The sequence below is a fragment of the Pongo abelii genome, chromosome X, assembly GCF_028885655.2.
Source record: "Pongo abelii isolate AG06213 chromosome X, NHGRI_mPonAbe1-v2.0_pri, whole genome shotgun sequence".
Lineage (NCBI taxonomy): Eukaryota > Metazoa > Chordata > Mammalia > Primates > Hominidae > Pongo > Pongo abelii.
This window is the reverse complement of record NC_072008.2, coordinates 135560271-135577943: the sequence shown is the minus strand read 5'-3', so window position 1 is coordinate 135577943 and position 17673 is coordinate 135560271. Positions and strand designations below refer to the sequence as shown.

Sequence of the window (17673 nt, the reverse complement as noted above, 5' to 3'; positions counted from 1 at the left end):
ACAAAGTAAAGGGTACAGTCACTTGCTGGGAGCTGAAGGGCAGCAGAAGCGGGTTCTGGGCCTGGAGGCCAATGGAGGGCTTGGGAATAATTGCACTAGCTGCCATTTATTTAGCACTTAGGCACCAGGCACTGTTCCAAGGCCTGGAAATGTAGTAACTGATCTCATCCTCATGATGATACTATGAGGAAAGGTGCTATCATTACTTTTAAGATGTGGATACACCTTCAATACATACAATTTTTCTTCTCAATTATACCCAATAAAGCTGGAGAGAAAAGACGTGGAAACCAAGGCACAGAGACGTCAATTAACTTTTGATCAGGGTCACACATCTAGGAAGTGGCAGAGCTGGGATTTGAACTCAGGCAGTCTGGTCATTTGAGCCTATGTGAAGAACCACTATAGCTTCCTGCCTCCCCAGGCCCTGTGGAGCAGGTACGTGAGGTCATCAAGAGAGGAAAAGGAAGATTGTGGAAGAGTACATGGCAAGCCCAGGGGCAGTCAGCCAGCGTGCTATACCAGGAAGCCCAGGAATGAGGGCAGAGAGTCAATGGGACAGGGCGGGTGACTTAGGGTTAGGCACAGCAAAGATGGGGACTGAGGCAAGAAAGAGAGAGGAAGGAGTTTTCTGGGTAAACAGCACATGCAAAGGCCCTGAGGTTGGAAAGAGTTCAGCTCACTGGGAGGAGTAAAAGGACAGTATCAGAGTATACTGGCAAGGGTGAGGAAGGGTTATGGTAGGCAGAGGTCAGATCCTTTAGGGTGGTATTCTCAAAGTGTGGTCCTGCATCAAAATGCTCTTGGGTCCTGATTTAGAATGCAGACTCCTGTGCCTCATCTCAGACCAACTGACTCAGAATTTCTGAAGCCTAGAAATCTGCTTTTTAACAATGTCTCCAGGTGATTCTTCTGCACATGAAGATTTGAGACCCATTGATGCAGGGCCTGGTGGGCCATGGGGAAGCTGAAGGGTTATCAACAGGGGAGGGATGAGACTGATGTAATTAAGTCATGCTGCCTGCTGCGTGGAGAATGGATTGGAGGGCAGCAAAGTTAAAAAGACCAGGCAGGGCATGGTGGGCTCATGCCTCTAATCCCAGCACTTTGTGAAGCCAAGGTGGGAGGACTGCTTGAGCCCAGGAGTTTGAGACCAGCCTGGGCAACACAGGGGGACCCTACCTCTACAATTATTATTATTTTTTTAATTAGCCAGGCTTGGTAATGTGCGCCTACAGTCCCAGCTACTCGCAGGCTGAGGTGGGAGGATCGCTTGAACCTGGGAAGTCAGGCTGCAGCAGTGAGCCGATCATGCCACTGCACTCCAGTCGAGGCAACAGAATAAAACCCGGTCTCAAAAAAAAAAAAAAAAAAAAAAAAAGAGAAAGAAGACTAGGCAGGCCATTACGACACCCTAAGAAGGGATGATGGTGGTGGCCTTGACCAATAAAATTGGCAGTGGGGGTGATGAAAAGTAGATGCGTGGGGCACGTTGCTGAGGTGGTCAGTCGGTAGGAAAGAGAGAAATCAAGGCTAACTCCTAGATGCTTAGCCCCAGCAACTGGGCAGATGGTGTTGACATTCTCTGAGCTGAGGGAAGACAGGTAGAGGATCTAGGTTGGGTGGTAGTAAAAGAACCAGAAGTAAAAGAATTCCACTTTGGACGTGTGAAGCTTGACATGCCTGTGAGACATCTGAGGGGAGATGCCAGCTAACTAACTGGATATACTGGGCAGGAACTCAGAAGAGAGCTATGAGGTGGAGACGTAACATTTGGAATCAGGGGTATTACAGACATTTACAGCCACGGAAATTGATAAGATGCCACCAAAGGAATTAATGGGCAACCAGAGTAGAACTGCTTGAAAAAACAAATGCCACTATGCCATGCAGTGTCACTAACCTAAGTAACCTTAGGTCAGTCATTGTTCCCTCTGAGACTTTCCCTATCCAAACAATGAGATCGGATTAGGTCACCATTAAGGTTCTCTCCCTAACATTTAGTGATGCCACTGTTGCAATGTGTGGCTTTTACATTATGAGGCTATACCAAGAGCCAGTTCTTCAACTTGCCCTGCAATCAGAAAGGTCCTAATGGGTCTCCTATAACAGAAGCCTCACAGCTGAGGATGCCATTTCCTCTCTAACCTCTGGAAAGATTGACCACCTGCCTGCTATTCTCATTGCCTGCTACTATGTAAAAACTTCTGGTGTCAGTCTCCATCTGCTGGGGGGAAAATCACTCTCAGAAAGAAACACCTTCTCCTGCCAAGGCTTTGGGTGGGGCTTTGAAAGTTGTTTATGACAACACTGAGTCAGCACATTCATCAGGGTCAAGCTCACAGTTGGAGGGAACTGGAAGAGGGCCTTAGTAGAGAAGAAACCTCCAGCTGAGGCTTCTTCAGTCTCAAAGGGAATGGAATCAGAATCCACAAATTCATAATGGAGACTGGCAGGGAAGCATTGGCACCATGCTCAAATCAGGGGTTTCCTCCCAAAGTGTTAGGCAGTTCTGACTAGAACAACAAAAAAGTACTAAATTTATGGACTTGATCACCCCAAGAAGTCATAAAAGTTCAAAACTGGTTTTCAAAAGCTGCAAAATAGGATTATGTGAAAACAAGCTCTTTGGGGAAGCGTGTCTAAACTACTGAGACTACTGAGCAGGGGTAGCTGGGTTCTCCCCAGATGTGTATCTTAGGGTTTGTTTCTGGGGCCGGAGGGATCACAGATCTGACCTAGAGTGACATTTTACATGCATTAAGAATCAACATCCTTTCCTCTAATTGAGTTGTTTTGTTGCCTGAATCCTTAGGGTTAAAATAAGGGTACTTGGCTGGCCTCTGAAAGTATAGGACACCTTTATTAGCCTCTGAAAACGCATGGTTTGTTCTCATCTCTGAGGGTGAATATACTAAGAATTCTTATAAATGGTATTTCCCTGTAAGACAGGTGATGACAGTGCAGGCACAGCTGATGGGGACTGCAATCAAGTCGAATGGAACCCAGTGACACATAAGCCCTCCCTCCTGAGTGCTTCCTCACCAAAATCACACTTTGCTTTCTCACACAACATATATTTATTCAGAAAAAAATTTGCAATAAATTATAATAAAAAAGATGACACGAAATATAGAATCCCACTAGCAGCTTTGCTTAGTGATCAAGACGTTTTTGGGAAATATAACAAACAATTATAGAATAAGAAAACAGTGAAAGGGAGACTAATGCAATGTCACCACATGGATTTGAACCATTTCTTCCCTAAGACAGCAGGTGCAGAGTCTTTCCCTACCAGCTGAATCTGAAATCCTTACTTCAGAGCAGCTACAAATTAGTACCTCAGAGGACTTGGCAATTACAGGTCGGGGTGCTGGAATAGGCATGGCAGGGAAGCAGATTTCTTCTGTCTTGGTCTACGTCTTGTCTCCTCTACCTAGAGATTGTCTAAAACTCTCAACCCTGTATATGTTCCAGGATGAGCTGAAAAAAGGTCGAGGCAGTACACCAACTTAGTGTTTTGATCTGAAGAAAGAGATAGGATACTGCATATGTGCAGCACAGAGCCTCCACTAACCACACCCTTGATCACCCAAAGATCCCAGGTCAGCGATATGCTAGAAAACAAGCCCAGGAAAGGTATTTCCCTGTGGTATGACCCTACCCCAGTGTCTATCATCTGCCTCTTTTTGTGATCACTTTCTGGCCTTGCGGAGATGACAAACCTGTTCTGCTCTCAGTCTTCCATTAACTAAGTTCAACACCCAGCCCCTGACCTATCATACCTCCAGACGTGTGGCACCAGTAACTTGACTCCTATTGCTTTAACTCTCAATCAGGAAAGCGTTTAGCCATATTGCAGAATACGTATCTTTTTTTCCCCCCTCCCCAAGAAACGGGGGAAATCACTGGTGGTGCCTTGGATATGCTAGAAATGTCACGGAGTCAATGCCCAGGATTGTACATAGAGCCTGTACGCTATGCTCCTTGCAATTAATGTAAACAGGCAAGGCTGGTTGTAACAGAAGAAAACCAGGAGGAACCCAATTGCATCAGGCAGTTTTGCAGTCAGTGGTTGGTGGCTTGTTTGTCAACCAATATAGATTAATTTATTTTAAAAAAAGGCTGTACCTCAGAGCTTGAATAAATGAAAAGCTCAGAGGGTCATCTTGTATGGGAGAGGTAAGGTGCTTGGTTGGTCCTGTCGGCCAGTCTCTTTACGCAACACTGGATATGGTGACTGGGAGCCAAGGGGAGTCTCTAAACCCTTTATGTGCAGGAGCTGGTTGTAGAGCCCAGAGTCAGTCCTGCTGAGGAAGGAGGTGACATCTGCCCTTGGTACTTCAGAAGACCAGAGAATGGATTCTAAGGGTCATCCACAATACCTTTGCTGTGGGAAGGAGCAATAGCTCTAGATGGGCCTGCCTGAGGTACAAGACTCCCTCTTTTACTGTGGGGCCAGTGTTGCTCTGGAGGTGGACGTCTAGGCAGGAGATCGGTCTCAGAGACACCCAGGATTAGTCCTTGTGTAAAATTTGAATAATAACAGGAAAAGGATAGTGGGAAGCAGGACCTGTCAAACATGAATGCTCTCACTCTTCAGATACTCAAAGTGCTTCCATTCTGATTGTGATTCTCTCACATCGATGAGATGCCATCTCTAATAGTCCCTAAAGTTATGCTACTAAATGTCATCTAAGAGAATATGGTTCCACCCAGTGTGGAGCCATGAAAAGGCCAATGTTACAGAGACATAAAGATGCCATTGTAGTAGAAATGCACAAATGCATGTAATAACTGCACGCAGACAGTGAATTCACTGTTGAGGACACCCAAGGAGTCACTAGCCTCACTCAGACTTCGTTCAAAGTGACAGAACGAGGGGAGTGGAGTGCAAAGGAGTGATCCGGGAAGGAGTGGGTCAAAAGTGCAATACAAAGGACTCTAGACAAGTCTCAGCTACAGCAAGTAGTGCTTGTAGGCCTAGAATGGGAACATCTCAGAATCTAGGCCTAAGGTACTAAGGACAATCATGACAATTGGGTAGGAGGGCAACAAACACATCCCTAGGTGAAGGAGTGTAAATACAGATCTTTTTGCCTTATAAAGAGAAAACACAAAAACACCAAAATACGGTAACTTTGGCTTGGCAATATAAGTCTAAAAGTATTTTTGTTGTGTAGGATATGGTAAAGGAGGGATTAGGAAACGCTCTTCCTTTTTACTATAAACAGAACTTGAAATTCTGCAATAGACCCTTCCTGTGGCATGACTTTTTAAATCATTCTGAAATACTTGGAGCCCGAGATCGTCTGCTTCTAGAATATCAGAGAATAGTAAAAGCCTTAGTCTTCTTCGCTCCCAAGCAGAAAGCCCAGAAGGAACTGAATAGCACGCTGGCGGTCACTTGGAGTCTGTCTTGCCATAAGGTTGGGTGGAGGCCTCAGGAGAAGACTAGTGAAGAGAGTAGCTAGAAGACGAGAGAAAGACAAGCGGAAACTTTTGTCAGACATAACCTAAGCAAAACCTCAGGGCTGGAGGGCCTGGGGACAAGGACTATTGACTGCCATGTGCCTGCACATGCAGTAAGGTATATACTGGATACAATGCACTAAAGTATTCTCAACAAACGCCCCGTGTTGCATGAAGCACTCTTACCAATCATGTTGGCATTGACGCTATTGTATTCAGAGAATTTTAAGAGTTCTCGAAGGAATGCCATCAAGTAACGGAAAACATTTCTATGGCATCTCGGAAGCTGGGAGATCACCTGTTTTTAAAAATAGGGGTAGGCAGTGAGAAAAACAGGTGGAAGATGAAAGTAAGAGGAACTTACAGCTGCTGTAATAGTAGTCTATAACCAACCCTTGCAGGACCCATTTCATCTGTCTAACTTCTATTATCTCCTCATGGCCAACACAACACCTTCCAAATTATAACTTCAAAGTAAGAGCGGCCGTGCTGTTTGGTCCCTGTCCACTCAATGACCAGGACACGTGGTCATCACACATTCACATGCACACCCTGCCTCACAGTAGGTCGGTGTTCATCTGCTCTTTTCCCATTTCCGCAGGCATGTAGCCATGGCACCTACCAAGCTGAATGGTTTTCTGTTCTTTTTTGTTTGAATGGTTTTCTTTACAATGTCACTTAGTATGGATGGGGACTCCTCCCAATACTCACTAGTCCAATTCACAGGTACTCTCAGCTACTGTGCATTAAAATCATTTCAGGATTAAAAACACACACCAAGAAGAGAAAAAGAAGAAAGGCTCCCAAGTGTCACCCATCCTTCCTGGTAATGTCAGCCAGAATTCCACGTACAATCAGCTTCACCAATTTACCCCAGAGTAGAGGGATCCACCCCACTATGTTTTCTGTAAACAGAAATAGGCCAATGGGAAAAAGGTGGCAAATATCATAGGAAACAACACAACCTAAAATTTAAGGGTAGCAACTCTCAATGTTGGTGTCCTGCCTAATAACAGATGCAGACCCATCCTACCAGACAGCTGGCGGCCTATCTGGCTCTGTAAAACTGACGACTTCTCTATGGGGGAATCTGCGTTAAACACATCCCCAGGTCAGTAGAACCCACCTGTCGGCAGATCCGGGGATCATGAGCAGAGTCAAGACATCGCTGATACAGCTCGTAACAGATGACTGGCTCTGGCAGGGCTTCCAAGAAAATGAGCAGTGCTTCAGCCACAGAGTGGTTGCTGCCAGCTGAATCAACTTAAGTCAAGGGAAAGGGGCTCCAGGAGAAAGGCCACACAGAGCCCCGACTAGCTCCTTTCCTCAAGCTCCTGCAGGGACTGTTTCCCTCCTCTTATTCAGGGCACACTGATCCTAATGGGGGTTTGATATTTTATTGATTCAAGTGCCCTGCAGGTGAGTTGTTACAGAATTGGTCAAAGACTCTTGGCAGCTTTGGCCCAGCTTCAGGGTCAGGGGAATATAGCCTGCAGAGTGACAGTTGACACTGGAGCAGTCCTATAAACCAGGTGCCCATGTTTCCCATCCTTCTCCCTGCCCTGTCAACAGTACGTGTGGTGGCAGGAGTGACTGATCACCTGAAGGAGAATAGTACCAGTGCTGTGGCTTCTATGTCCCATGCTTTTAAGTCATTGTTATCTACCCCTTGCTTCCTTCTAGTAAGAGCTGGATATGGAAAGAGGTCAAAAGTTCCTGAAAGGAAATGAGAAACAAGTGGATAGTCAGTGGTTATCTTATAATAAAAGATATTACAAAGAAAATAAATATAGAACCACAAAAATCAAATATAGGTGCGAAGAAGAGTTTGACCAAGTACTCATCCAGCTTCTTAAGCTTTGGTCGCAAAGGATACGGATTGTCTCAGGAATGCTGGTATCCAGACAATCAATGATCTGCTGGAGCTCTTCCTGCATTCCAGGGGTCTGGAACAGGTCATCCTACCAAAGAAGTCAGAATGAAGGGACAGGCAAGATAATCACTCCTGAGGTTATGATGATTACCCAAGGATCAGAAGAGCAGCAGGAAGCAAAAGGGAAGGGTGGTATGTGTGTTAATAATTACAAATGGAGGTGTGAAAATAACACATTTTTCCTTTAGCATTTCTCTAATCCGTGTGAAATGTTACTTCAAATAGGAAAATGATCTTTTCAAAGATTTTAGCCTAACCTAATAAGGCAGGGGACTAGATGGCTAGAGCAGGAAACCAGGTGTTCTAATTCTAGCCTCCTTTAAAATTTTTTTTTATAGAGATGGGGTTTCACCATGTTGTCCAGGCTGGTCTCAAACTCCTGAGCTCAAGCAATGCGCTCATCTCTGCCTTCCAAAATGCTGGGATTACAGGCATGAGCCACCGTGCCCGGCCTACTTGTAGCCTCTTGACAAGAAGCAGAAGGCAGAGTCCAAACAGAATAACCACATTCAAATGCTAGTACTACTGAATGCTGGGGACGCAGGAAATCGCATGCTCATACTAAACCTTGCTTTCAAGTTACATTATTCTTCAGTAGGTAAGAGAACATTACCTTTCAATTTAGTCCCAAGAAATGTCTCTTTTGGGGGCGAATGAGGTGGGGTGGCATTTTAGATAGGATTTAAAAGAAAAATTAGGACCAAGTTAAAAAATGGGTTTAAAATCTGCTTTGGATTTTAAAATCTCTAATGCCTACATGACTCATAGCCAAAGTAGGCATTATAGACTCAGGTGTGCAGCTGTCCAGGGAAAACGAGAGTAGCCAGGAGACAGGTGCTCTTAATTTGGCCCTGACTCTGCCACGACTACACACTTAGGCCTTGGTCTTAGTAAATAACTTAGCTTTACATGCTTCAGCTGTGACATCTGTGACTAGGGACACTTCCACCCACCCAGTCGATCTGACAGTGCCACTGTGTGCGGTAGCTTGGGAAAGTTAAAAGCGCTATGCTGATGTGAGGTGTTGTAATTTCCTATAGTAGTTACACACCTTCCAAAGTTGTAGGGAAGGTCTACTCTCACTTACCTGGTGACAGGCGTATTTGAATAGGTGATCTACTAGAAGCCAGATCTCCTTGGGGACCTGAAGGGGTCTCTCGCTGGCACCTTCATCCAAAGGAACCATTTGCAGAAGGGATTTCTCCTAACAGATGGAAAAGTATGAGAATCAAAGGGGTCTCAGAATAAAGACTTTCGTGTATAACTTAAAGTCCTTCAAATTCTGGTCATGCAGGTAAAATGTGATCTTCATCTCTTAAGATTTTCCATTTCTTCTCACTGGGGACACCCCTGGTCAGAAGGCACTTGATAGCGAGTCCCATAGTTAAAGGATGTCCTTTCCTAAATGCTTCACTTAACTGTTCTGCATTTCATTTGCATTTATGATGTTTATTACGTGGATGCCTTGTGTTTAAATCTTTTCAAAGGTGATACTGAGAACCAGTTCTCCAGTGATACAGTCACGGTGGAGTCCATACTGCACTGGTGACTTGGGGACTATTAAATTACAATTGTCAATACAGTAGTTTGAGAGATCAGGGTCTACACTTATGTTTTTGTTTATTTCTTACTCTTCCTTCAGGTCTTACCACAGATACTGTTGTTTGTTTTCAATGTTGATTTAAGTGAGCTTCTTTGGTTTTCAGGAATTAAAGACAACTCTCCACAACATTAGACCCACATATGTAAATACTTCAGGCTTGATGGAAGTTCTAATCTTAAGGTGCTAAAACTCATAAGCCTTAAGGTCCAAAAATAGTAAACTGAATACAGCTAACCAAGAGGCAGAAATACCATGAAAAGTTTAAGGTCTGAGTCCAGAAGTTACAGTTTCTAGGAATAGCTCAGCCAAGATTTCTAGGGGCTTTTACTCCTTTCGTCTATCTTTCTACTATTTGTTATATTCCTCTGAAAGAATTTTTTAAGAGAAAAACCCAGAAGTGACATAAATTAAATCAATCACTATATGTGAATTGGAAATGGCTAGGAAATAAACTCAGTTACCTTAGGTTCATGTAGTCAAATATAAATTACATGAAAAAATGTTTGAAATAGTAAAGGCATCTGAAGGCACCCTTCATAAAAATCCCAGTGGAGAGAACCATGACCAATTTTTTTGCATCCTCCTCCCTCCCCTGCCTCTAGCTTGAGGTCATATATATTCTGTATGTTTAACTAAGAAATTCTTGCCTAACATTGTGCAACTTTTGAATTCCATCCACAACCCCCAGTCATGTAGCTTTAAAAGAAAAAAAAAAGGAGCATGTCACTACTTTGACAGAGACCACATACACTACAGACGAGCTGAGGTCTCTTCTTAACATTGTGTTCTTTAACAAGCACTGATGACCTTTAAAAGCTGCTGTGCCTTTCTAAGGGAATAAGAAAGAGAAGGGAGTGTGACAGTTGGTTACCATTTAAAATCTTTCTTTTTTTTTTTTTCCACATTGTTTGCTTCCTTTCTTTCCCTGGGATTCTATCACTTGATATTCATGTTCCTAATAGTTGCCAGAATGTCTATCAATGGCTCATCCATTTACTTCTTTCCAGTTGCAAATATCAAATCCAAGCATCCACATGGTATTTGAGCCAAAACACTGTCCATCATGCACTCTGCTAACTCCCTGGACCAAATGCAGCACGTGTACTGATTCTTTAGCAGATGCCTCCAAACTTGCCATATAGAAATTATGCAGCACTGATTCATGTACTTTTTAAAAAGTCTGACATCCAACTGGAGCTTTTCCTGTACTAAGGCATTAAGGCAACACAAGGCACTGTCTAAGATAAAAAGACAGAACATGGACTGCTCTTAACAGGGAAGAGCTAGGAAGCACAGCTGTCTCAAACCTTGGTGGTTTAAAAAGGTTAATAAAATGTCAATAGATTATATACACCATCCACTACTCATTTTCAAATTCCTGTATGATAATATGGAATGCCACAGTTGTGTCTCCAAAGTCTAGAGAAAGATCATACACAAAAAACAATACTTGAATAATTTCACAAATTATCCTGAACTCTAATTTTCAAAGGAAAACCAAGGTACTCTGTCTTCTTTCAACAAGACACATTCAGCATCTGATAAGCCCACACTCTGTAACCTTACTTAGTATTAATAACTAAAGCATGAAAACAGTATACCATCCCCATCATCAAAAGGCATTAAATTCCACCAAGCGGGTAGGGTGTATGACTTCAGCAAGTTTTTCAACCTTTCTGGGCCTTGGTTGTCTCATCTATGAGAATGGAGAAAATACCTTACCCTGTCTGGAGGTAGAGGCCTGAACCAGATGATCTTTTATGATCTTGTTCAGGTCCACGATTCTATTCTATGCTCTATTTCTTGATCATGTCTGTGTATTTTTTTCTGAAATTAATTGCTATGATCATTAACCTCAAATCATTTTTAATGCAACAGAAAGCTACTTCTTCAGGTTTTATTGTCATTGGAAATGGAGGACAGCTAACTGGTATCCCCCTCCAATTCACGAGCATTCAGATACATCAAGACGGCTCTGTAGTTACTTCTCATTTCAAAAATACAAATCTAGAACCTTGAGTCCTACTGTTTTTATGTACTGAGTCTCAGTGACTTGACTGCTACAGTAAATATCTTTCCTGTACTTCAAACACACTTAAGGACAGCTGGCAGGACTTTAGGGGGAGTCTCACCAAGTCAGAGGTCTCTGATATGGGAACGCCTAGGGACAAATTCCAGGGACCACAGTTAAGTGTTAATCAAGCACAGGGAAACTCTCATAACCACCAATGGATTGCATTACCTTTTCTAGGAAGCTGTCTTCTTCCTGAGAGCGGAGCAGGAAAAGAAAGTCATTGACAGACAGAATATGATTAGAATTAATTTACAGAATTAGAAACAGATCAGTATTAGAACTCACTATCTTACCAGATATACATGCTTTAAACAGCTTTGAATTCTTCAAATAAATTATGATTGTTGAAAATGAAATACATTTTTCATACACAAAGTTCTCTACTATACATTTTAAATTTTTGTGCAGTTTGAGAATATCACTCAAGAAATATGTGCAGTTCTAGACTTCAGTGCCCTTTGGCATCTGCCAACTGACCCAGCCAAATGCCCCTGATGTCTCTTCCTGTCTGCTACTTGGAGGCAGGTGCACTGAGGTATATACCTCAATGAAAGAATATGGCTGTGGGCCCAACAGTGGCCATCTGGAAGGAGATGGTAAACCACTCTACTTTCCATTTTCATTCTTCTCACCCCAGCCAGTCTCCTAAGCAGCATCCCAGATTCCTTTCTATCTCCTCGTACCCACTCCCCCTCCTCAAAGGCCCCCAGAGTGCCCAGATTTGAAGGTCCTTCTGAACTATAGATGAATTTCATTTCAGACCTTTGTGGATCAGAAGATCCATCATTATCCCATTTTTATTTTCCTATTGGGCATAAGAGAAAAAAAGAGAGGCAGGGGATAGGTAAGAAGGTATCTTTTTAATCTTCCTATCTTTTATGCTGTTATTACAATCCAATAATAATAGCAGCCATGATAACTACCACCACCACTTAGGGAGCATCTGTCATGTACCAGGAACTGTGCAAAGTGCTTATGTACAGTCATTTAATCTGTACACAAGTGCAAAGTAGATATTATTCCCATTTTACAGATGAAGAAACTGAGGCTCTGAAAGCTTAAATTACTTGCCCAAGGCCACACTCACTATTAGGTAGTAAGTGGCTGAATCAGGATTGGATCCCAGGTCTGACCAACTCCACAGTCATTATCACTATGTTCCGTTAGACAATTCAAAAAAGAAAATGTGACTGCTTCCTGGACAGAGAGGTAGAGGAAAACTGTGAGAATGTATTCTCCATAACAGGCTAAGGACAGTGAGGAAACCCCACTTAAAAGACAGCGTGGTTAATGGAAAGAGTATAGGCACTGGTGTTGGACAGGCTTGGGTACAAATCTTCATTCCACCTCTTGGCAATTTTGTATAGCCCTCACACAAGTTACCAAACTTCATAGAGCCTCAGTTTCTTCATCTCTAAAATAGGGATAGTAATATTTACCTTGAAGCAGCCTAAAACCAACGGGTGATGGGGCAGTATGCCAGCAGAAGGTCTGGGTTCCTCAAAGTTCCTCATACCTCCCCAGTGACTCCCAACCTGGATTGTTTCGAATCTGACTATGGACCACTAAGCACTCAAGTCTAAATTACATGTCTTAGTTCTGATAGGTAAAAGGAGAAATCCCAATCTTACTGTCTGAGATGCACGGGAGCTGGGAGTGGAGAGGGAGGAGGAAAAGTATGTGCTCCCTGGCATTCCTAGTGGTAATACTGAATGCATTCCTCCCAGACTACTGTTATCCATGGGGATTAGGCATTTTAATATTGGTAGATACTTCACGAATTAAACATGCTTTTGTGGGTTTATCTAGACTCTTAAATATCACATGAAATAAAGCAATTAGAATAATAGTCTTTATAAGGTACATATTTATAGTACTATAATTACAATACCTTTTAATGTCAAGTTGATTTTGAGTGCCCAACATCTGATACAATTTTAGACTAGAACCTCTTGTAAAATTTAGGACTTGTTATCAAATGAAGAATCTATCTGACACATTTTATATTTTTCCTCCCATGAATATCTAATACATGATATGAATAAAACTAGACAGAGATTTTGTATACTAACCTGTCGAACCAGGCTCTCAAAAAAGTTTTCTTTAAGCAGCAGCCATCCTCCAGTACAAGGCATTGTGCTAAAATGCCTTTGCAGGGGAAGGCAATGAGAAATGAGGATAAAGGAGAAAGACCTGGTTTGTCCCGGACTCTGATTTGCAACTGAGTTGGGGTGAGGAGTTCCAGAGTTTACAGACTGGTATTGCTATAATTCATGAATACGAGTTCTCAATAAATCATTGCTAGCCCTTTAAAAGACTCACAGAATTTTAAAGGGTAGAGATGGGGAGAGAATATTACAAGTGGAAGAGGCAGAAAAAAACAAAAGGCACAGAGACAGTAAATCACAAATTGATATTAGGAAGAAGTTAGTCATCTGTTTGTGGGGGGCATGGAGAATGCCAAGAAAAATAGTGTGAAATAAATCTGAAAAGGTATGTTGAAGTCAGACTTAGGAGGACCTTGCATGACAGATTAAGGCATTTGGATTGTATTCAGCAGGCATGGGGAAGCCACTGACTACCTTTAAGCAAGGAAGTGATAGGCCCCAAAGCAGTAGTACAGAAAGATCAATCTGACAGCCCTGAATAGGAAAAAATGAAGGGCAGAGACAGAGAGAAAGAGAGAGAGACAGTGAGAAAGACAAAGGGATCATTCAAAGGCTACCAAGGTAGGTCAAGCAGAAGAAGGTAAACATCTTAATAATGGAAAATTTTATACATACACACACACACACACACACACGGGGTGTATATATATATATACAATTTCTAAGTATATATATTAAAGGGTATATTATATATATATAATAAAAGGTATATACATACACTTACAAATGAATGAATACAAGAGAAAATTCTGAAAGAAGAATCAAAAGGACTTTGATTAAATACTGATGGAGGGACAAGAGATTTACTTCTCTAGGTACAGGCACAAAGAAACAACATAGAAATTACATTGAATTCAACCTTGGTCTCAATTTTGAAAACAGAAGCATCACTTAACCTTTATTAGCAAACAGCTTACTCCTATAATAATCCTAAGGTTTCTACTATGAATCACTTAGTTCAACCAATTTTAAAGAGCAGAGATGCCCACTCTCTGCAAAAGGCTATATATGGATTACATTTAAAAAGGGAACTTAGTTCAGGATTTCCCCAGTGGGACAACACTGGCACATAGCAAATGCAATGCAAATCATTCTTTACCCCAACATTCACCCTCAGAAGACTGTTTCCCTTGGTAAATGCAGCTAAAATAATATAAAAGAGTCAATTAGAGGTGGAAGATGCAAATTTAAAAATAAAAAGCATAGCCGGGCACGGTGGCTCATGCCTGTAATCCCAGCACCTTGGGAAGCCGAGGCGGGTGGATCACCTGAGGTCAGGTGTTCAAGACCAGCCTGGCCAACACCGTAAAATCCCATCTCTACTAAAAAGGCAAAAATTAGCCAGGCGTGGTGGTGCGCGCCTGTAGTCCCAGCTACTCGGGAGGCTGAGGCAGGAGAGTCACTTGAACCGGGAGATGGAGGTTGCAGTGAGCCAAGATTGTGCCACTGCACTACAGCCTGGCCGACAGGGTAAGACTCCATCTCAAAAATAAATAAATAAATAGCCGAAAACTGAATGGAAAATGAAGTTCTAAAAAGGATTAGTTCATATGAAATAGAGAAGAAATACAAGTCATATACTTAACAGAGTAAGAAATGGATGGTTAGATTAGTAAGACAAAGTAAAAACATAGTGAAAAAAACACTACGGACAAATTAACAAGTTATTCCTGTTATTTCAAATTTTTGATATTGTTTTCCCAACAGATATGTCCCCAAGCAAATATAGTTTCTCTACCCATCCCTCAACTTTTTTCATCTCTGTATTTACAACTTAGCCATATCTGGCAAGATCAAGTCTTGTCTCCTTTCAATTAGTCCATTCTACAAGCAACACCAGAATGTTCTTCCAACTATATCAATTTGCAACCTCATACTAATCAGCAAACCCTTCTGATGGTTCTAGATACCCTCTGGCTCACGCATAAATTTACCTATTGACTTCAAGACTCTCTACCACCCGCCCCATTTTCCCTAACCAGCTTCATACATTCTTATCCTTGATCTTCACTTGTCCCAGGGAAATCTTACAGTTTTTCATACATCATCTTTTCACTTTCACCTTCTACCCTTTATTCAAGATGTCCTCTAAGCCTGGAGGAGCCTGCTCACCCACTATATTAATACGTGTTTCCTAAGTACTTGGACTTGACTGAAAATACTTCTATAACTAACCCCAAATCACCTTCCTAGTTCACTTTATTCTTATGTGCTAAACTTATTTCTCAGTCATGTTAATATTACATGTATCAAATATTCATTAAAATGAAAACAGGCTGATTCTGATTTCTACAGGGATTAGCTGGTCAGTCAATAAGCTTTTATAGCATATAAGGGCTTGAATAAACAACATAGGAAAGGAACCTATTATTAATACAAACTACAACTTTCATAGCAGTCACTTTAAATGACTTTCCAAAATACTGACTTACCAAGCACACCAGACATTAGCCAGTAAAGGTGGTTAATGTTCAGGTTATCTTTAACCAAACTCCCTATTAACCATGACTTAAAGTTTAGCCATATTTTACGTGCAAATATACTTTCATCACTACTAAATTATGGGAACTCACATAAACTCCATAATACTTTGTATCCAGTGTGTAATGAATCAATATTGAGGATTATTTGCTACTTAATATTCTAGTTAATATAACAGAAAAATCTATCTTAATTCTGAAAAACAATAAAGATGATTACAAATGGTAGATTTTCATCCGTTTCCCACTTGTGCTAATCTCAACTATTCTAGGAGTGGCAAAATCACTGTTATGAAAAGGGCTGGAAGGATGAAAAATAATTATGTCAGTTATTTCATTCTGCATTTGGTGGGAAGATGGTGTGGCATAAGGATCTTTCTAAAACAGTGCATAAGGATCTTTCTAAAACAGTACATAGAGAGACAACACATACATTGAACTCATTTCTGGCTTTACCAAAATTTTAGAGCAAATAATACAACAGAGGGCAGGTACCATTATTAATAGCATCATCTCATGAGATTTGAAATACGATATTGGGCCTTGGGGAAAAAAAACATGAATACTATACCTGAGGAATCATTTCAGAAGGTGAAAATCAAGTCACAACAGAGTGAGAAGGTATTAAAGATGGGGTACTAATTGTTTTTAGATTTCTTGTTTACTGCTCCACAGTAATGCAGGTTGAGTATTCCCAATCCAGAAATCCAAAATGCTCCAAAATTCGAAACTTTTTGAGTACTGTCATGATGATCAAAGGAAATGCTCATTGGAGCATTTCAGATTCCCAATTTCCAGATTAGGGAAGCTGAACTGGTAAGTATATAATGCATATATTTGAAAATCTGAAAAAGATTGAAATCTGAAACACTTTTGGTCCCAAGCATTTTGGATAATGGATAATCAACCTGTATAGATAATTTCCTCATCAATGAGATACAGGAATTTAATAACACTGAAATGCAACAGACTGTGAAAAGAATCAGAACCCTAAATCCTACAAAATAAAAGCTTTAAAAGAAAAATGATGACCACACACATACAATTTAATAAAAACTCAGAAATTCTGTAATTAAAAATGATCAGGGTTCTATTATTTTAACCCTGAATCACTTGTGCACAAAAAGAAGGAAAAAGACTTCCCAAAGAGTCATTCATTCCTCTAATGATTTTGGTTCCTTTCTATTCATGGGCAAACATGGTAAAATTACCCGATAGTACACTTTACATAAAATAAAAACTTTATGCTGGTTGAGCCTCTTCTGGCCAATCCCAGAATATGAAAAACTGCAAAGTTTTTCATATTAATGGCTTTGCAGTTTTTCCACATTAATGGCAAAGATATTCTAATATCTTCACTGACTCTAAAAATAAGGGTAGGTTCCTGTTTACATGAAGGCGGAAGGAGAGAGAATAAATGGGATAAGTTTAAAAAAAAAAAAAAAAAAAAAAACAAGAAGGAAACAACCAGAAGAATTTAGGAAATGGTGGACCCTTGACTGGACATTTGTACTGGACTCTTAAAAAAGTCAATGTCACTAAAGAAAGTGGGAACTGTACTACTCCAATAGAGACATCAGAGATCTCACCAAATACTATATGAACCCAGATTGGATTTTGGTTTAAAAAAAGGTGTAACAGAAATTCTTGGGACAACTGAAGAAATCTGAATATGGACCGAATGTTAAATGATACTATGGATTACTGTTAGTTTTCTTATACATAATAATGGTATTGTGCTTAAGTGTGCCCTTTTCATTAAGAGATGCAGGCTGAAGTGTTTAGTGGTGAAGTGACATATTACCACTTAATTTTACACGACACAGCAAAAAACATCTGTGTGTATATATGTACAGAAGGCATGTGGGGGTGTGTTGTACTGTTCTTTCCATTTTTCTACACATTTGACATTTTTCATAATAAAAAGCTGAAACAAAGAAAGC

The 17673-nt window shown here is 41.1% G+C and overlaps 1 protein-coding gene across 7 annotated transcripts in view; it reads right to left on the bottom strand.

The window, feature by feature from the left end:
- Positions 1-3061: 3061 nt before the first annotated feature.
- The window catches only part of OCRL (OCRL inositol polyphosphate-5-phosphatase), a 51635-nt gene continuing 37023 nt past the window's right edge, over positions 3062-17673 (bottom strand). For 3 of the 7 annotated variants that reach the window (XM_054544041.2, XM_054544042.2, XM_054544043.2), the window contains 6 exons: positions 11251-11274; positions 8493-8609; positions 7349-7433; positions 6599-6726; positions 5659-5770; positions 3062-5470 (listed from right to left, as the gene is read on the bottom strand). In XM_054544041.2, the coding sequence (XP_054400016.1) occupies positions 5346-5470; positions 5659-5770; positions 6599-6726; positions 7349-7433; positions 8493-8609; positions 11251-11274 (591 nt within the window). In that variant the 3' untranslated portion in view covers positions 3062-5345. 7 annotated transcript variants of the gene reach the window in all.